Source organism: Saimiri boliviensis, chromosome 5, assembly GCF_048565385.1.
Source record: "Saimiri boliviensis isolate mSaiBol1 chromosome 5, mSaiBol1.pri, whole genome shotgun sequence".
NCBI classification, from domain to species: Eukaryota; Metazoa; Chordata; class Mammalia; order Primates; family Cebidae; genus Saimiri; species Saimiri boliviensis.
In genome coordinates, this window is record NC_133453.1 from 53,638,032 (window position 1) to 53,660,432 (window position 22,401).

At 37.6% G+C, this 22,401-nt stretch overlaps 1 protein-coding gene across 1 annotated transcript in view; it reads right to left on the reverse strand.

Moving 5' to 3' along the window:
- FAM171B (family with sequence similarity 171 member B) overlaps window positions 1–21,266 on the reverse strand; it is an 83,272-nt gene extending 62,006 nt beyond the window's left edge. The window contains exon 1 of the mRNA XM_003944207.3: window positions 20,908–21,266. Within this exon, the coding sequence (XP_003944256.1) occupies window positions 20,908–21,139 (232 nt within the window). The 5' untranslated portion in view covers window positions 21,140–21,266. The remainder of the gene's footprint in view (window positions 1–20,907) is intronic.
- Between the last annotated feature and the right edge of the window lie 1,135 nt (window positions 21,267–22,401).

Consider the following 22,401-nt stretch of genomic DNA (forward strand, 5'->3'; position numbering starts at 1 on the left):
GAGGTAAGTATTTAAAAAAAAAAAAAAAAGATTTCATCTGCTCCACAGCAGAATTCTAAAAAGACTGTTCAAAGTCACACCATTTTAATGGACAAATAATACTATCCACCACAGTGCCACAATGCCAAGACTAGCAAAGAAAAAAGAGAGCTGTAAAACATTCTTGTTTTTCCCATAAAGAAGAACATTATCTTTTCAACAAAAAATTTTCCACAGGACCACAGACAGCATTTGTAAGCTTATTAGTATGCTGGGAATATTCTAGCTCATGTTAAGATTTTCTGGACGGAAGAAGACTAAATACCACTGTTTGAATTCAAAACAAAAGGCATCAATACAATAGTGAAAAGTCAAAGCTCGGATGAATACTTCACTGATTTTTGGCTTTCAAATACATTTTTCCTGCTTTCTTGTTTTAGGTAATGTTCCAAAGATAATATTGTTTCTAGGTTGTTTTAAAAGAAAAAGAGTAATTTTATTCCACAATATGCTTTAATACTTCTTACTACACAAACATATGTGCTTTTCAAAGTGAATTTACAGGAAGTGCAACTTGTTACAGAGGAAGTACAATTTGTTTTCATTAAAAACAAATCTGGCCTCATTTACTAGAAAGTTATAAGATAGGTATATACCTTTTCTCTCTCTCTACCTATTCATTCCTTACTGATAGTATATAAATTAATAAAAGATTTATACTTCTGATTTAAATTACTAAAATTAATCTCTAATAATTATTATCTGTTGAATTAGGTATTTTACACATATTATCTCTTATACTTACACATATTATCCCTAATACTTAACAATAATTCTGCAGGGCATAATTCTATCCCAGAGGAAGTTTATTAAGTTTGCTCAAGATCACTCCCAAGAAGGGGAAGAATAAATTTCAAACTACAGTTGCTGTCACACTAAAACCCATTCTCTAGCCACCAAACAAACCATGCAGCCCTAGAATGAGTCCTGCTAGTTATATGAATGGCAGTCCTGCTGGTTCATATAAGCAGCAGAGAATCCTGACCTGAGTCCTGCCTCCCTTAACAACCCTTCAGACCACCACCCTTTCACTTCACGCTCTCCAGGGCAGTTAACACAGGCCTTCCTTCAAGTCTCAAACTCACCAGGGTCTTTTTTGCCCAACAGTACAACCATGAACTGAGGTTTAGCTGGTCACCCAGTTTTTTAAAGTGCCAAAAAGCAGTTTATTGATTGCTCTAATTTGCTATGCTTTTGTTGGTATGGAAAACAGAACTTTTATTTAATTATTGAAAAGTGATTAATTAAATATACTTGCTTGCAATATAGATTTAGAAATGTGTTTTTGTAAGTCAGAGCCCCTTGAGCAGTATTTTGAGGAGAGGAAAAAAAGGTTCATGTTGGGAAGACAGAATCCAAGGACCTTTAAATTAGTGCTGTGAAGTGAACGAATAAACAAAGGTGAGAAAAAGGATGTGAGCAGGAGTGAGAAGGCATGAGGTTATCATCATGGACCGAAAAGTGACAAAATTCAGTGCTAATAAGAGACAAAAATAAAAGGAGAAATGGAAAGAAACAAAAATATAGAACAGGGAAAGAAAGCAACTCTAAAAAGTGCTCCAGATTTAAGAATTGTACTACAGTATATTAATATCATGACTGACTGACAGTTCAACTCAAAGCATCTTACATTATTACTCAAGTCATCATCTTCCGATTCATTTTAATACCATCAGAATTTACCTCCAACTCATACATCTTAAACATTTTTTTAATGAAAAAGAATGTTGGAATACCTATTATGTGTCTAGCACTATGAGAGGCATGAGAATATAGCAGAAGAACAAAGAGATTACAGTCCGTGGAGCTTACTCTAACAAGAAGACAGATAGCTATCAATTAGGCCTATTTAAACATATGTTGGGACGTACTATGGGTACAAAGAAAAAGGCAGAATGAGAGATTATGTCTTATAACAGTGCACTTAGATAATTAAACATTAGAAAACTCTAGGAAAATTAGCAAAATAAGGAAGATAATAACAAGTCAAGTAAATATTGTTTAAATTGTCCTGAACATTTTGGGAGTAAATACATAAATAAAAAAAGACACTTAATTCCTTCTATACTTAATATATATATATTCGTAACATATTATAAACCAACATGCTTTTATTGAGCACTTACTAAGCACAAGGCATTCTGAGACATAAAATGGGTGAATAAAGTACTATTCCCTGAAAGAATTCAGAAGCTCAAGAGAAAGATAAACACACCAGAAACAATTAGAAACTAATTTAAAATACCATATTATCAAATATTGACTAACCAAATAAAGATTATAAGTGATACAGTTAGATAATCAGGGACCAGAAAAGTCTCATGGAGAAAGCACAGCTAAATTGGTTTCTGCTGGAGTTTGGAATATAGAAGGAATAGGGCAGTGTCAATGGAATTTATACTCTGCTTGACACTTAAAAGTGTCAACAAACTTAAAATTTGCTTGAAGTTTGGGCTTAGTGTAAGAAATAACATAGAGCTAGTTAAGACTCTTGATTTAAAGTTATGGAAATCCAACCAGAATTTGCTGAGGCCAAAAAAAATTTTTTTTTATCAAGTCGTGGAATACAAAGAAGGGTTATATAAGCAAACTAGGGTAAGTTAATTATCCATGCAGATCTTGGGAATGACTGGAACCAGGAACTCCATTTCTGTGTACTGGCTTCATTCTTTCCATTAAGAGTCTGGCTGGTTTTCTCTGTAGGGTGAGGACTACAGACGACAATGTCTAGTTTTTACATCTTACTATTTCCATCATCAAATGTGGCAGGATGATGGTAGTATAATCAGAATAAAGTTGGGAAGAAGTACCAGACAGCCAATGCTATATACACTCACCATAAACGTTACAGCCAAAGAGCAGAGTTGACCAATGAGAAATGACCTCAGATTGGTAGGAAATGACCAAAGAACAAAATAAATTGAAAGCCTAGAAAAGAGTACATAGCTAAATTATTACCTTCATACAACACCTGGACTCACCACAATCCGGAGCACATATAATATTAATAAAGTAGGTTATTTGCACAGATAAAACAGGCCAAAGTAAACCTTCTTTTGCCCCAGACCCATCTATAAGATTCATGTATTCATTTATTACTCGAAGTTCTATACTTTCTTCTCATTTTTCCATCGTTTATTTAAAAGTTTTTAATAATTGTTTTACCGTTACCATTTCAAAAAATAAATATGACTTGTACACTGAAAATTATCCAGATCTTAAGAATGGTATGCTTGGCCGGGCGCGGTGGCTCAAGCCTGTAATCCCAGCACTTTGGGAGGCCGAGGCGGGTGGATCACGAGATCAAGAGATCGAGACCATCCTGGTCAACATAGTGAAATCCCGTCTCTACTAAAAATACAAAAAATTAGCTGGGCATGGTGGCACGTGCCTGTAATCCCAGCTACTCAGGAGGCTGAGGCAGGAGAATTGCCTGAACCCAGGAGGCGGAGGTTGCGGTGAGCCGAGATCGCGCCATTGCACTCCAGCCTGGGTAACAGGAGCGAAACTCCGTCTCAAAAAAAAAAGAATGGTATGCTGAAGCTTTGAGTGAAAACTCAGGGTGTATATATAAATAAGCTTCAATTTGTTTGGCAAATATCGTGCGTGTGTGTGTGTGTGTGTGTGTGTGTAGAAAGATGGTAATAGAGATAAAGCAAATATGATGAAATTTTAACAACTGTTGTATCTTGGTGGAGAGTATATGGTATTCATTACCCAATTTCAATTTTTCAGTATATTTCAAAGTGTTCATTATAAACAATTGGAGGTAGAAGCCTCATGGAAACTTCAAATTTTAATGACAAAAAAAAAAAATGAAAATTTAGGGAAAACAACATTTCAGCAAGAAGCACGTAGTAAGGGTATGGTTTGAGTTAGAAGGAAGAAAAAATGGTGAGCCCTAACAAATTACTGTAATCATCCAAACAGATGGTGCTGGGGCCTAAACAGGGAGAGTGGCCATAAAAATCAAACAGCAAGAACAGACACTGAAAACACTGTCACTGGACACTTGAAAAAGAGGGAGAAGAGAGAATCAATGAAGATTCCATGCCCCCCAAGTTGGGTGAGTAGAGAAATGGTGGAAATGAATGAGGTCTAAAGAGGAAGAGGAAGCAAATCTGTTGGGTTAAGACAGTGCCTTTCGTTAAACAGATTTAATATATGTTGCCTCTTCCATATAAGTACAATTCACACCCTGAATGGTGGTGCAAGTGTTATAATCTCCTGGTCTCTAAAAGCCCAAAAACACAGCATACCACACAAGTACCCTAAGAACACTGGGCTAGAGCCCAAGGGAGAACAGCCATAGTCAGCCCATATGCTTCTCCTGTTAAGCCACCTGTTTCAGTGTCTCAGTTCTCCCAGCCTGGAATAGTTACAGGATTTCAGGGATTTTTAAAAATGCAGAAACTGCATGACAAGGTGCTTTATGTGATAAGAACAAACTTCAGCTGTATCTACAAAAATACATCAATGCATATAGCTTAAAGTAAATATGATGCCCTTTCTTCTGATTTGGTAATTTCCAGTTAAGTGGCCTCTTGCTATGAGTACATCTCTAGGTTAACCTGAAAAAAAGAAAATTTCATGAATATATAAAATTCCTGATATTTACTAGTTTTCATGAACTTTCCAATTTAACAGAAGCCCAGGCAACTGCTATGTACAATTATATTTTTTAAAAGTCTCAATTCAGATGTTGAAACCACAATAATTAACATATTTTAAATCACTCACTGCCTTGTGGTAGGGTGTGGAAATGAAATTTGAGGCCACTGAAAAGGAAAGAAGAGAAGTCGTTTCACAATAGATTGGGGAAAATGGCCAGCAGGCTGGCGCAGATGGGAAAGAGAGGTTATAGGAGACATCATCACACAACTGGTCTGTGTTGTATTCATGCTGAGGATTGATATGTTCAGAAAACCACAATCAGGCCAAGATGGTGACACTCCCACTGTTTTTGTGGCAGGGGAAAGTATTTCTATTATATAACAATGTAAAGGAAAAATACCAATTGCTAGCTCATAGTAGATCCCAATAAATTGATAGAAATGGAGGTTATGTTTGAATTCTGAATTCGGTTTCCTTATTTAAGAAAGGAGGATGCATTACCAGCCTGGTTTCTTCAAGAAATGTGGGTACTATGGAAGAAGCTGTATTTATTTTCCTTTTCTAATAGGGAATGATAAGCCCTAAAAACAGGAAATAAAATGTAAAATTCTAGAGACTACTGGATGAAGTTTGGATGTATGTCCCCACCCAAATCTCATGTTGAAATGTAATCCTCAGTGTTGGATATGGGGCCTGGGGGAGATGACTGGATCATGGGGACAGATTTCTCATGAATGGCGTAGCACCTTCCCCTTGGTGCTCTTCTTTTCATAGTCAGTAATTGTAAGATTTGATCATTTAAAAGTGTGGCACCTTTCACTCTCCCTCTCTTGCTCCTGCTTCCTCTATGTGATAGGGCCTGCTCCCTCTTTGCCTTCTACCATGATTGGAAGCTCCCTGAGGCCTCCCCAGAAGCAGATGCTGCTATGCTTCCTGTACAGCCTGTAGAACCATGTGCCAATTAAACCTCCTGTCTTAAAAATTACCCAGTCTCTGGTATTTATAGCAGGGCAAGAATGGCTTAGTACACATGGTGTATCTTTTTCCATCCTTTTACTTTCAACCTAAGTGTATCACTACATCTGAAGTAGTTTCCTTCAGACAATGTGTTGTTGGGTTATGTTTCTTTTGGTTGGTTTTTATACAGTCTTCCAATCAGTAATTTAAGTGCTGTATCTGGACTATTGATACTTAATATAATTGATAATATGCCAAAGCTTAAGTCTGCCACTTTATTATTGTCACATTAAGAAAAAATAGATCTCAATCAAAAATTAAAATAATTTCCTTTTTCTGCCATTCTACATAATTTTGAGACTCACTTTAAGTGTGCTTTCTTCTGGGAAACTCAGCCCAAATTACTTTCCCCCAAGCCTGTTTCCACAGTAGCCTATACAAAGCTCAAATATACTCATACTCTATTACTATTTGTGGTCTTTTTATTTATGTCCCCACTGAGTGTTCTCTGCAGTGACAATGTATTTTATTGCTATTTATTTGGCACCATGCATAGTGCCTGGCAAATAATAGACAATGAATTTTGTTTAAGAAGAAAAAGAAATAGTAAAATTAGTCTTATAGGAATCTTGTATGTTATCACCAACTTCATAAACCAGCAGACGATGTGTTGAATTTGAGTAAACACCAAATTTTGTTTTTCAAAGCAGGTACCTTCATCCAAAACCATATACTTTGACCACATCAGTCCTAAAGTCCTGTATCTTTTTCCCTACATAAGATCCTTTTCATATATACTCTGTCTGGAGAAGCCAGCTCAAGCATGTGAAATGAACAAACATATACAATTACCCAAATAGTTATCTATATGGAGACCTTCATTTATTCATTCAATAAATATTTATACAGGGATATAGCCCCAAGCAAAGCAATTGTTGCACTTGGCCTGATCTGGCTTCCAAACTAAAGGAAAAGATAAATATGGAAATATGGAACAGGGGCCTAGCCCTCAATTAATTACAGACCTTGTGCAAGTAGGGTAGGAGGTGCTTCAGAGAGGAATCTAGTTCAGACTGGAAAGTCAATGGAAAAACCTTTTTTTAAAAAAGTGGCATTTAAGCTAATATGTGAAGTTTGAATGTAATTATCCAGGTGATTGGGGTGGGAGATGGGCAGTGCCTGTGTTGGATGTGGCTAGTGTTACAAACAGAGAAACAATCTGTGTTAAGGCACTGAGGCACAAAACCTGTCACTCCTTAGGTACAGAGAACTGCAGCAGTGACGAAGTGGGAATGAAGCTGGAGTTGAGACTACAGTGGGAAATCATGCAAAGCCTTACAGGTCACATTACGATTTTTGACTTGGTTCTCAATGTAACCAGAAACCTGATTAAATGTGTACTTAAAAAATAATCACTATGGGAGGGCAGGTTGGGGAATAATCCCCAAGGCTTCTCTGGGGAGTTTGGATTTCAGAGCATCAAGAATGGACATAAGGAAGCTGGCTGATGTGCTAATATGAGCTAGTGCTAAGAGTAACCTGAGTTAGACCAGAGACAGTGAAAATGGGGAAAAATGAACAGATGAGGAATATATTTAGGAAGTAGATTCCTAAATGGAGTTTGGTGGTTGATTAGATGAAGAGGATTGTAAAGCTAGTAGCAAGCACAGCACCAACTACTCTCACTCACTGGCTGCTGGAGCACTTGATTGGTTTTTAATAACAATAAGGAAGGAAATATTTATTCTGGCCATCAAGAGTCCAGTTTTAGACATTATTAAACTGAGATACCTGTGATATATCCACATAAAGATATCAAAATAATTGGTAGATAGTTTCAGGAGTGAGCTCTAGGGAGTCTTAGCATATAGATGGTATTTAAAGCAACTGGAGTGGATGAGATCACCTCAGGGAAAGGAGACTGAAAAGAGAGGCAGAGAATGTTAAACAGAAATACAACTTTTTTTCTACTTTCATGTTTCAGAATGTAAGGATATTTTAATGACCTGTTTCAAATGTTAAGATTATAATAGTTTCAAATGTTAAGATTATAAATGTTAAGATTATAAATGTTAAGATTATAATAGTTTCAAATGTTAAGATTATAATATTAATATATAATTTTTGAGACATTAAATTGCAAATTATTTGAGTTATAGACTTTCTACTGTACTATTGATAAGGGGTATTGATAGGGAAGAAAGCAGAGTAAATTGAGCCAACATGTTTTCATCTGCCTTTGTCAAACCTGTCTCAAAGCTGTTAGATCCATGATGAGTCAATGTACAGTCCCCGCATAGCGTCCTGATCTTTAAGCCAGTCCTTACATACAGAAAGCACAATCACCACAGCAGAACTGGGATTTACCAGGGGTGTCTATATCTTTTTCACCTTAATTTCTATGCCCTAGCTTATTCTCTAAAGCTGCAGCTTTCCAAGCTCAACACATGCTATTATTTATCTTTGGAACATCAGAATGTGCTGAGATACGAATTTCTCCTTTTGGATTTCCAAGTGAAAGACGAATTCTGTAAGACAGAGCTAGGCCTTAAAGTACAGAAATGCTCTCTACTATTTTGATAGTGTCTTGCATTTCCAATGTAATCAGTTATTAATGATACCATGAGAGGTGTGAATGAAAAAAAAGAAAAATATGGGTTTCACTGAGTTTAGAGATGATATGAATTCCAAAATCCTGGAACAGCACTGATGATAAAAATAGGAAGTTAAATTACAGATTTAAATCACTATAGGCTGAAGTTACTATTTTGACCCCAAAACAGCTTAGAGACCAAAGATTAATACTTATCTCAGGAGGGAGGAAAAGGTTTAGGTTTTTCTAAATGCCTTCTTTGGGAATTACTAACAACCAGGGTAGGCCCTCATCTGCTAAAACTGATTGAGGTTTATATAATCAGGCCTGAAGGGAGCAGATGACTGGAAAATCATCAGAGCTCATATTAAGATTATTAACTTAATCTCAGTGACTATCTTTCAGTGGAAGAGTCAAAAGCCAAGATGCAGAGTTTCTGGAGTGACTGCCAATGAATTCTAAACAAAGGAGTTTTTTCAGGTATAAGGTATCCCACCTGTTTATTATATAACAAAACCTGGATATGAGACAATTCCAAGTCATATGATTATGAGAAGATATTTATTACATATGGGTAACCATTCCACCAACAGAATGGAGAAACCAATGTTGAAAGAAGTGACTGAGATATGTGCATTCTAAGCAATCACATCTTTTAAGGGTTTAGAGCCTTCTGGTTGGATTGGTTATACTGCTGTCATGCTTGCTAATTTTACCCATCAGAGCTACACAATAACAACAACAAAAAAAAACCCTTCACATGTTAGAAAAATACAATGGTTTTTGATCTGTTATTTGAGTCTGAATGTTACCTTTGTTCTCTTATTGAGTCCACTTACAAAGGCTTAATTAACCATGGTAGGGTTTCTGACCCCTTTCACGGGTCAGAGATGCCTTTTAAAATCTCAAAGCACATTGAACACTAGATAATTGCAGATTGTCTAATTAATTTCAGGGTTCTCAGGACCCCCCTACACCCTTCTATTGGCTCCCTAGAACCTCTGGGTTGCCATGAGGTAGGGAGGCGAGACTTGGACACCATACTAAACAGTGGACTAGCTAAAACAGGGACAGGGCAGAAGCAGCTTTCCATAAGTCATGCCCACCAGTGTGCCATGGCAACACCCTACAATTATCGCTCCTTTCCATGGCAATGACCCAACAACTCAAAAGCTACTGCCTTTTCCCTAGAAACCGCTACATAAACCACCCTTTAATGTATATGTAGTTAAAAGTAAGTATAAATATGACTGCAAAACTGCCCAGAGCTGCTACTCTCTGCCTATGGGGTAGTCCGGCCTATGGAGCAGTCACTGAGTTATAACACCATAGGAGCTGTAACACTGATGCTTTAACAAAACTGCTGTTTTCTACCCTACCACTGACTCATCACTGAATTCTTTCCTGGGCGAAGCCAAGAATCTTCACAGGCTAAGCCCCACTTTGGGGCTTGCCTCCCCTGCAGCAATGAAGTAGAAAGGAATGAGAGTACTTTACATATGCATGGGGTAAAAGAAGATTCACTACTTGTGAGGCCCTTCCTCCTCCACGGACTATTGACTTACCTGACTCCCTCTGTCTTCTCTTGAGCCTCCAAAGTCTTCATTTTCAACATCTTCACACCCTACATTTGCCCAGCTTTATTGGTGCATAGACTTCTTTCCTATTTGAAATGTTATACTAGGGTACAGAAGCAATTTTAAAATACACATTCTTTTGACTTCTGTGATTCAAACTTGAAACAATTGGTAGTGAAATTTTTCAATTATGAACAAGCTCACCCCATCATATTTGCTATGAAGGAAATCAGCAAATTATCCCTAACAGTTTTATCAGACTTTGTAACTGCCAGTGTTACCACAATTTCTTTTAAGGGTGTCTACCTCAAAAGAATGTCTTTTAAGGGTTTCTAGCTCGTGTCTTACCCTTTTCTAACATTGCCAGAGCAAAGCACATAAGAGAAGGCCATTTCTACCTCATTCTAGGTATAAGAGCCTATGATTCTAAGAAAGTTTATTATAAAGAATAGTATAACCTAGGAAGGGAATACTTTTGTTTTTAAAAAAATTATTATATATTTTAATCAATATTAGGCATTGCTTCATTGTAAATAGGATTAATTAGTTGTTTCATACAATAGTATAAAATTTTGATAGTAAAATTTTGATTAATATAAAGAAACTGGAGTTTTTAGAAGTATTAAGTCATACTTTTTCTGCTAAACCTCCAGAATCAAACAGAACAAATATACTGAAAAATATACATCAGGAAGTACTTATTTTATGAAGAGAAGTTATTTGTCTTTAAACACAAATACTTGGAAAGTACCAGTTCACTTAAATATAAATAAGTAGATGGGTTTTTTAAGTTCAGGTATACAAACTGAATTAACTATAATCCCTTGCATGACACACCCTTATCATTGATCCATGAATGGTTTGTTATTCTACTATGCCCATTATTTTGGTGACATTTGCTCCCCTTACACAAAAGCATGTTCTTCATCTATTTCATTCTTACAATAAAAGGCTATTTTTTCTGGTAATTTTGTTTCAGTCATCCAGACATTTATAAACAAACACTACTCATGCAAATGTCAAAGAACATTAGCAGTATGTTTCAAGTTTTAAAGAAACATAATTCATTTAATTATACTGAGCTATAATTGACATCTTAATTTTTACCCTTTCCCAAAACACAGGAAAGGAGGCAAGGGTGGAATGTGTCAAACTCCAGGACATCTGCCGTCTCTAACTCCTGGTTATAGCTAATCCATTAGGAAAAACAAATCACATATCTACCCATCCTGTTTCTGTTTGTATCATGTTCCTGTTATTAAAACACAGAGGAATAGGTCAGTGGGAATAAAAGCATGAACACTGGTTTTATTTTATTTTAGAAAGGACAAAGGATATGGAATTCTATAGTGTCTTTGGAGCCCAGGGGACCTCACAGCATGAGCTATGAGTTGAAGCTGAACATTGCTACCAGTTGACCAGTCAACTGGTCACCTAAAACCACTAGCATTTGGGATCCACAGATACAAACTGCTGTTGTTTTAGCCAAGTAAATGTTCGACATCTCAGCAGAGCTAATAAGTGAATTAAAAATATGTAATTTGGCTTGGCACAGTGGCTCAATGCCTGTAATCCCAGCGACTTGGGAGGCTAAGGCAAGAGAATCACATAAACCCAGGAGGCGGAGGTGGCAGTGAGCCAAGACTGCACCACTGCACTCCAGCCTGTGGGATGGAGTAAGACTCTATCTCAAAAAAAAAATATATAGATATATCTATATATAAAATATATAGATATATATATATAAAATATATAGATATATATATATAAAATATATAGATATTATATATATATAAAATATATAGATATTATATATATAAAATATATAGATATTATATATAAAATATATAGATATTATATATATAAAATATATAGATATTATATATATAAAATATATAGATATTATATATATAAAATATATAGATATTATATATATAAAATATATAGATATATATAATATATAGATATTATATATATAAAATATATAGATATTATATATATAAAATATATATAATATATATATAATTTATAAATATATAAAGATTTATTTATAATTTATAAATATATATAGATGTATATAACATAAACATATATATACATATATATAATTCATAAATAATATTTCTTTACTGAACAGGAAAAAACTGAACTAAGTGCAAGAAGTGATTATACTGACAAATGAAATATTTACTTAAATCTTAAATTATCACCTAAATTGTTACGATATAGAAATCTGCTTGAGGAAAAAAAACCATATTAAATAGAAATTGAAATGTCATATATAAACAAAATTAATTTTAAATCTCACTTTCTGTGTAAGATATAGAACATTAATATGAAGAACTTTGGCATTATCAACTCAAGGTTTGAAGAGTAATACATTACTGAGGCATGTTATAGTTCTGGTTCACTAGGTCCCTGAGGCATATTTGACACATTAATCATGATGGAAAGTGATTACCATTTCCCTGACACCTGCTGCCCTACATGAAATGGCACTCTGAATCACTCACTCATTTTAGGTCCAAATGAACTGGCCTTATATTCACAGACATTATTAACAAGTATGTAAGAATACAGCCTTGTCACTGTGACACAAACAATCATAAAAGAAAAAAAAGTTAAATGGCACCAATCTGATATGTCTTGGACATGTGAATTGTGCTGACACAAAAGGCCAATTAAAGAATCTCCAGACAGAATCTTCAAAGCAAACAGAGCCGTTTCCTTAAGCGTACAGTTATATACCAATTAATGTTTTGGTCAACAAACCACATATATGACAACAGTGGTCCCATAAGAGTATAATACCATTTTTACTTTGCCTTTTCTATCTTTAAATACACAAATACTTAAAATTGTGTTACAACTGCCTATAGTATTCAGTATATTCACGTGCTGTCCAGATTTATGGCCTAGGAGTGATAGGCTATACCATATAGTCTGGGTGTGTAGCAGCTGTACCATTTCGGTTTGTGTAAGTACACTCTTACAGGCGTCCCCAAACTGCGGTCCCCTGAGGCCATTTATCCGGCCCCCCGCCGCACTTCAGGAAGGGGCACCTCTTTCATTGGTGGTCAGTGAGAGGAGCACAGTATGTGGCGGCTCTCCAACGGTCTGAGGGACAGTGAACTGGCCCCCTGTGTAAAAAGTTCGGGGACGCCTGCGATGTTCACAGAATAACAAAATCACCTAATGATGCATTTCTCAGAAAATGTCCTTGTTGTTCAAGAACGTGGGACTGCATTTCACTACCACACATACTTTTCATGGTTTTAGACTCTTCTAGGTAAGTTTTGTTTGTTTGTTTTTTGAGACAGTCTCGCCCTGTTGCCCAGGCTGCAGTTCAATGGTGTGATCTTAGCTCACTGCAACCTCAGCCTCCCAGGTTCAAGCAATTCTCCTGTCTCAACCTCCCAAGTAGCTGGGATTACAGCCATGCGCCATCATGCCTGACTAATTTTTTTTTTTTTATTTTTAGTAGAGACAGGGTTTCGCCATATTGGCCAGACTGGTCTCAAACTCCTGACCTTGTCATCCACCCGCCTCAGCCTCCCAAAGTGCTGGGATTGCCTGTGTCAGCCACTGCGCCCAGCCCCAGATAAGTATTTCAAAGCAAACTTTACCAGTAGTGAATGGAAAACTGTATCCATTTCCTAGCTAAGGCAACTTGGACAAAAGAAAATTTAAGAAACATTACACTAAGCCAAGTAAATGAATGACAACAATACCAGAGCTAACCTAGTCAGACAGAACATTGAAAGAGAATCAGGTTCAATATTTATATACTTGGGGAAAGAGCTTTGTTTCAGAAAAATAATTGGTACAGTTTCTACTTAGTCACATTAAGAACACTGTAAAATCGCTGCTAAAACAAACTGGACTCAAATTCAACACAATGGCATATGTTTTTCAACCTGTTATCAACACCAAGAAGTAACTCCTTTTGGTTATTAAAATCCTGGAAAGAAATCATAATTACCCCATCTAGGAATGTGGCCTTTGAGGCATGATTACTTACTTAATTTCTAATCCCACGTTTCCTAATGATTTTTCAAATTCCTTGAAAGAAAAAAGTAAGTAAATAAGTGCTTTTATGGATGGGAGATTTAAGTGGCTGCCAAGGGCAGGAGAAAATGGTGAGATGTGGGACACGAAGTACAAAGTAGCAGACATGTAAGATGCGTACGTCTAGAGACCTAAGGTACAGCATGAGGATTATAGTTCGAATATTGTACTTTACACTGGAAACTTGGTGAGAGTAGATTTTGGTGTTGTTACCACACCAAAAACAGTAACCATGTGAGAGGATGGATATGTTAATTTGCTTGACTATAGTAGCTATTTCACTATGTATAAGCCTATAAAACCATCATGTTGTTTTAATATAATATATACAATTTAAAAAAATAAAGTTAGCCAGGTGTGGTAGCTCACATCTGTAAGCCCAGCACTTTGGGAGGCTGAGGTGGGCAGATCACCTGAGGTCAGGAGTTTGAGATTAGTTTGGTCAACATGATGAAACCCCATCTCTACTAAAAAAAAAAAACAAAACAAAAATTAGCCGGGCATGGTGGCAGGCACCTATAATCCCAGGTACTTGTGAGGTTAAGGCAGGAGAATCACTTAAACCCAGGAGGTGGAGGTTGCAGTGCCCTGAGATCACTCCACTACACTCTAGTCTGGCCAACAGAGCAAGAGTCCATGTGGAAAAAAAAAAAAGTTAAAAAGAAGTTTAAATTAACTTATTTTAAGAAAAAGTATACAGTAATATTATACATTAAATTTCATTATTTTTTAAGTAATCATTTTGTTAAGATAGGTAGGTTTCAGCTACTTAGACTACTGGGAAAAAAAACATTTTTCACTCCAAAAGTATATCAGTTGGCCCAGCAATTTGACTCCTAGGCATTTATTCAACAGATATGAAAACATGTTCACACAAAGATTAATATAAGAATGTAGCAGCTTCATTTAGAATAGTCAAAACTGGAAACAACCCAAATATCAATTAATAGAATAATCAATAAACTGATCTGTGGTAATTCATACAATGGAATACTATTCAGCAATAAAAAGGAATAAACTATTAAATATGCTTCAAAATGAATAAAATCTATAGAAATTATACTAAACTGAAGAAGCTGGACAAATGCTATATGATTCCATTTTGTGAAGTTCTATAAAATGCAGAATTAATCTATGATGAAAACAAAATTAACACAGCAGGCGTCTCCGAATGAGGGACAGGAATTTCCTGCGAAGTGGGTACGAGAAAACTTTCTAAAGTGATATAGACATCTACATCTTAATAGGGTGATGTTTACATGGGTATATCTATTTGTCAAGAGACTAAAATGTGTACATTTTATATGTGTATATTTTGCCTCTAAACGGGCCTATTAAAAAAAAGAGCCCAGTCCATACTACCGAAAGCAGTTTAGAGATCAGTGCAATCTCTACCAAAATACCAATGGTGTATTTTGCAGAAATAGAAAAAAATAACCTGAAATTTATATGGAACCACAAAAGACTCCAAATAGCCAAAGCCATCCTGAACAAAAACAAAAGCCAAATTTGGAGTAATCACATTACTGGACTTGAAATTATACTTCAGAGACATAGTAATCGAAACAGAATTGTAACTGTCACAAAAACAGACACAGAAACCAGTGGAACAAAATAGAGAACCCAAAAATAAATCCATTCATCTACAGTGAACTCATTTTCAATAAAGGTGCCAAGAACATACATTAGGAAAAGGAGAGTCTATTCAATAAATAGTGCTGGGGAAACTGCATATCCTTATGCAGAAGAATAAAACTAGATCCCTATATCTTGCCATATACAAAAATCAAATCAAAATGGATTAAAGATTTGAATCTAGGACCTCAAACTCTGAAACTATCACACGAAAACACTGGGGCAACTCTCCCTGCAAGCACAGGCAGCCAAAGCAAAAATGGATAAATGGGATCACATCAAAATCTTCTGCAGTGCAACAGAAACAATCAGCAAAGTGAAGAGACAACCTACAGAACGGAAGAAAATATCTACCAACCATTCATCTGGCCAGGGATTTTTAACCAGAATATATAAGGAACTCAAACAATTCAGTAGGCAAAAAATCCAATAATCTGCATAAACATTTCTCAAAAGAAAACATACAAATGGCAAACAGGTACATGAAAAAGTGTTCAATATCACTGATCATCAGAGAAATGCAAATCAAAACTACAATGAGATATCATTTCATCCCAGTTAAAAATGGCTTTTATCCAAAAATAGGCAATAACAAATACTGATGAGGATGCAGAGAAAAGGAAACCCCTGTACACTGCTGGTGGGAATGTAAATTAGTACAACCACTAGGGAGAACAGTAGATTTGTCAAAAAACTAAAAATAGAGGTACCATATGATCCAGCAATACTACTGCTAGGTATACAAAAGAAAGCAAATCAGTATAACAAAGACATATCTGTATTCCCATGTTTATTGCGGCACTATTCACCATCACCAAGATTTGAAAGCAACCTAAGTGTCCATTAACAGACAGTGGACAAATACATATATATATGATACATATACACAATGGAGTACTATTCAACCATTAAAAGGGATGAGATCCTCTCATTTGCAACAACATAAATGGAACAGGAGAACATTAAGTGAAATAAGCAAGACATAGACAGAAAACTTTGCAAATTCTCACTCATTTGTGGGAACTAAAATTTAAAACCATTAAACTCACGGAGATAGAGATTACAATGATGGTTACTGGACGCTGGGAAGGGTATTGGAATGGGGGAGGAAGTGGGGTTGATTAATGAGTATAAAATTTTGTTAGGTAGAATGAATAAGATCTACTATTTGATAGCACAACGTGGTAACTGCAGTCAACAACTTATTGTACATTTTAACATAACTAAAAGTATAACTGAAATGTTTATAAAACAAATAAGAAATGTTTGAGGTGACAGATACCTCATTTACCCTGATGTGATAATTATGCATTTTATGTCCGTATCAAAATATCTCATGTACCCCATAAATATATATACCTACTATATTCCCATAAAAATTAAAAATTAAAAGCAACTCCCATGTAGTGGAAACAGGTAGAAGCATGGGTGAAAAAAACAACGGCAGAATTTTGACCATTGTTCAAGATGGGTGACAGGTACAGACTTTTATTATACTATCCTGTTTACTTTCTATATATTTAACATTTTCCAAAATAAAAAGTTTAAAAAGAGATATCATTGAAATATGCAATCAAAAATTTTCATACCATGAAAATATGCCTCTCAAGAAGCTTTCTCTGTACTGAAAAGACACTTCTATGATCCCTGGAGATCCCCTGTGTCTCTGCTTCACATAGAGAATTTTAAATGGAGCTCATTATTTTTCTCCAGCTCCTCTCGCCACCAACCCCAGCATGCCTCCCATCTAATAGGCCATCAGAATGAATATAATATGGTTGTCTCAACTACCACCAGCCCCCAAATTAATTCTCAGGACTCTCAAATATTTATTTCTAACAAATACTGGTACAGATGGAGAAATAAGAGCTGTTGCATACACTGGAGAAAACAACTAATTTGATGGATACCAACCTTAGCTTTTATTTTCACTGCTCTCTGAAGATGGTGTTTCTATAAGTTAATGAGAAAGTGCAAATGTATTTTTTAAAAATACTGATTTTTAAAAAATTTTCACATTCAAGTTTTTTTAAATCTTGCTTTCTTGTTTCTCAGCAATACAAAGAGACATACATTTTTAGAATGATAAAATCCAGAGAATACTAAGCAAGGGCAATGGTCAGTTTCTCTACTATGGACTGATAAGGCTTAGTCATATATCAATTACTGAACGTATCATATTCGTTTTCTAAATTTTGCCTGAGAAAAGTCCTACATTTTTTCATATGGTATGTCCAAAGAATCGGAAGCATCATACAGAGGTAAAGAATGAACTCAAGCTTAATCACAGCAATTTAAAGGTATAACATGTTAAAACCCTCCTATGTTATAAGAGGATTAAGTATACTCAGATAACGAATTATGGTTCATGCGTGTAAACTCAACATTTTGGGAGGCTGAGGCACAAGGACTGCTTGAGCCCAGAGTTCCAGACTTTGAGACTAGCCTGGGCAACAAAGCAGGACCCTATCTCTACACAAAATAATTAGCTGGGTGCAGTGGCATGCATCTGTAGTTCAGCTACTCAGGAGGCTGTGCTCAGGAGGTTGAGACTGCAGTGAGCCATGATCACACCACTGTCTCAAGAAAAAAGCAAACAAACAAACAAACAAAAACAATAAATTCTTGGCAGAACCTAGTAAGTAGGCCCAAGTACTGGTGTCAATCAGTTTTCTATAGTCAGCATAAGATAAACACTGAAATTAACTAATATTAAAGATCCAAAATTTACATACTTTATAACTTCTACTTATAAATTTTCTTAGATAACATTTATTTTTACACATCCCCAGCTAAATTCCAATGGAGAATTTATCCAATGAAGAAGAGCAACTACTAAGAAAATGAAAGTGAGCCTTGATGCCAGCACATTCATTGATCCATCCATTCGTTGAATATCTATGGGTACCAACCAGGTGCTCTTCCAGATACTAGAAATATAGCAGTGAACAAAACAAAGTCCATGCTTTCCCAGAGCTTACGTTCTACCAAGAGAAAACAGGCTTATTAGCACAGCTGAGAATAATAAGTACCATGGAGGAGAATGAATCAGGATAAGGGAAAAAGGGTGTGTAGATTACCATTTTAAACACCTGGTCAAGACCTCTCAGTTACTGAGACACTTGAGCAAACCTGAAAAATATGAAGTTCCAGAATTCCAGGCACAGAAAAAGGCAAGTGCAAAAGCCAAACACTTGGGTCCTCTTGCAAGCTAAAGAAAACAGAGCTAGTGTGGCTACAGTGGAGTAAATTAGGGTAAGGGCTAAATGAGACGCGAGAGAAAGGAGGATGCAAAGGATCCAGACCTTCATAGGCCATTTTCAGGATCTGGGCATCTAGTATGAGAGAAACAGGAAGCCATTGGAGGGCTGTGAGCAGAAATGATCCTATTTAATGTCTCTTTAAAAGATCCCTAGCTGTGTGAGGAGAACAGACAGTAGGCAAACAAAGGTTGAAACAGGAAGGCCAGTTCAATGGAGAGATCACAATGCATTCAGTGGAATATTTTAACTTCATTTGTTTATAAGCTGTGTTGCATTATAAGACTCGGTATTCCAATAACTAAAACAGGAGTCAATTGAATTTCTCTCGTTTGCCATTGGCTTGGATAATTAGAGTGTCTGAGGAAGAAGAGTCATCATAGGTTACTTTTCAGGTTCTAGCTTAATCTATTGAATAGTAGTTTCTTTATCTCTATCTAATAGGTAAATTAAAAAAAAAACTGCTAATTTCCCAGACAATCATCCTTTTCAGAATATTCCCTCACAAACATTGGAAAGCAAACATTTTAATTTGCATACTCGATTCAGGTTTAATATTATTGCAGTTATTCATAACCCTAATCGTAGCATATACATTACAGTAGTCAAAACCCATTTAATATTCCTGAAAAGCAAAAGGAAATCAAAATATACTGCAAACCATAAAACCCACAAACACTCTCCTAGACTTCTGCTTCATAGCGAATTTATGAAATATCTCTTTTAATGAGGTCAATCTGCTATAACCAATTTCCTTAAGTTTAGTGAACAGCATGTCTAACAGCAGCCTCACCCAAACCATGTTATCACTTTCAGTTATTAAAAGCTGGGTAGGAAAACCATCATACACTGCATACCTTTTAGCCACACTTGAGTGTTATTAATTGGTTTAAGAGGGTGTTAAAAACACATGCTTTCCTGCATACTTTGGTGATTTCATCCTATGCTCAGAGCACTCTGATAAATTAAATCATCCTGGCTGTGTCATGAATCACAGCTGGCATGCCTATGTACTGCTTTTTGATGATGAGCAAGCAATACAAAATGTGATGCTGATTCCACTCTTTAAAATCTAATTTTCGGCACTCATATAATATTACCAGGCAGAATTTTAACACAAAAACAAATGTCGTAATAGAATTCACTTTGGTTCCACAAAATCTAAGCCCTCGTGCCAGAAAATTGAAGGCTTTTTTTCTTTCCAAATAACAGACAGCATCTACAGCCAGGAAGCCAACTGGGTTCGGGGGTAGGGAGATGCAATATACATGGATCATCCAGCTATTTGCTTAGCCATGGAGCTTTAATGGTGGGAAAGAGGAACCGGGGAACTGTTATAGCCTATACTGCAGCCGTATTTCCACACCTTCATTGAACAGTGTCAAGAATCTGCCTCATTTAAGTTCTACTAACAAGTAAGGAGATTTCCCTCTTTAGGGATAGGTTTTTGCTGTAGGAACGCCACTCCGGACTTTACCTCATGTGTCCCCCTCTCCTCTTCCCTTTTCTTCAATTACAAACTCCTATTTGATTTTGTTTTGCTTCATCTTATTGTACTAAAGGCATTCTTTGCAATAAGATGAACCCATTAAACCCTTCCTGAGATAAGGAGAAAGAGAAATAAATAATAAAATACATCAAGATTTCTCCCTCCATGGCTAAATTTAAATACAGCAGGCATGGAGAAATGGTGAAAGGGGTGTGTGGGTGTCCATGGCAAGATTTCTCAGTCTCTAGGAGAGAAGAGGATAGAGAACAAAATGCTTAAGGGATTTAAGAACCGTGTGTGTGTGCGTGTGCGCGCGCGCGCGCGTGTACAGTCATTCCCAGGGCGGAGGGTAGAATCCAGGAAGAAGGCAGGGAGACGAAAAAGATCGTCAAATCAACCCAGGCAGTCACCCACCCCCAGCTTTCCAGACCCTCTTCAACGCACTGCAGTGCTGAGCTGCCCAGAAAGCTTATTACCCAAAGGGAAGATTCCCACACCAGACCTAGGGACCAAAGGCTGGGCAGCCAGAAGAGGGAGAGAGATCAGGAGGGATGGTGACAGAGACGAGCAAGTGGATGGGGATGGGGATGGCTAGGGAAGGGGCGAGGAAGCCGGCGAGGCCATAAGTGATCACCGGCCGAGCCTGAAATACCGGGCTGGGCAGCCAGGACCTACCTGGAACCGTCAAGGTGGAGGATGCCCCAGGCACTTCTGGCCTCTCCTCCTCAGCCTCCTCCAGCTGCTTTTGCTGCTGCTGCTTTTGCTGCTGCTGCTGCTGTTGGATGAGGCTGAGGTCGGAGCGGCTGAGTTCCGCTCTGGCGGCCGCGGGGACCAGCCGCGCCTTCAGCAGCACCGCGGCCAGGCCGAGAAGCAGGGTGCAAGGGACGCGCCGGCAGAGCCTCGCCATGGCCGAGAGCCAGAGGGCCGCGGCGGCATATTGCGGGGCTCCGGGCGGCGGCGGGCGCCAGGGCTGCGGGCTCCCGGCAGCGCCCGCTCGCTCGCTCCCCCTCGCGCCGTCTGCCAAGCACTCCCTCACCGGGAGCAGGAGGAAGCCCGGGAGGCGGTGGGGGAGGAGGAGGAGGGAGGGGGAGTTCGCATCCTCGCGCACGTGACGCGCGGGGAGGGGCGAGTCGGCGCCCGCGGCCCGGCGCCCTGCAGCCACCTGGGGCCGGGCTGCTAGGAGAGGGCGCGGGTGCTGGGGCTGAAGCCCGGGCGGAGGCCCCTCGGGGAAACAATGAAAGGAGGCCTTCTGGGATTTGATAGACCCTTATAGCCTCCACTCCCCACTGAGGCACTGGGAGAATCTGCAGAAAGTGGAGTAAAATTCTCTCCACCTGAGCCCAAAGTAACAAAGAGAGTTGTATATTGATTACCGCCATCCAGCACATAACGTTGCACCAGCGGATCAAAAAGCCAGGATCTCAACCAAATAGGCTTAGCTAAAAGTTAAACTGCAGCGCTCCGGATTTTGACTAAACTTTCTTTCTCCGCTCTAGTGGAAATTTCTTTCCATATCTAAAATATTCTCAATTACATTTTGTCTAATTCTAGCCTACACTTTTCATTTGTTCCCCCCCCCCCAAAAAAAAAAAAAAAAAAAAAAAAACACAAAAAAACAACAACTTACTAAATACTGGTTGCTTACCCCGTGCCAGCATTTCTTCAGGTGCTTGGAATAAGTAAAATACCCTACATTCCAGGAGCTCACAATTAGGGGAAAGACACACAGAAACAAATTAGAACCCAATGTGGTGGTGCATCCAGAATAGCATTACAAATCCAGAAGTCTCAGAAATGGCAGAAATATCTTGGTTATGAAGGGGAATGAAACACCAGGGAGGTAGAATATGAAAAAGAAGACTTCTGGCCAGGTGCGGTGACTCACGCCTATAATGCCAGCAATTTGGGAGACCAAAGCAGGCGGATTGCCTGACGTCAGGAGTATGAGACCATGGTGAAACCCCGTCTCTACTAAAAATACCAAAAGTAGCTGGGCGCGGTGGCACATGTAATACCAGCTATTCGGGAGGCTGAGACAGGAGAATCGCTTGAACCCTAGAGGTGGAGGTTGCAGTGAGCCGAGATTGTGCCAATGCACTCCAGCCTGGGCGACAGAGTGACACTCTGTCTCAAAAAAACAAACAAACAAAAAACAAAAAACAAGTCTTC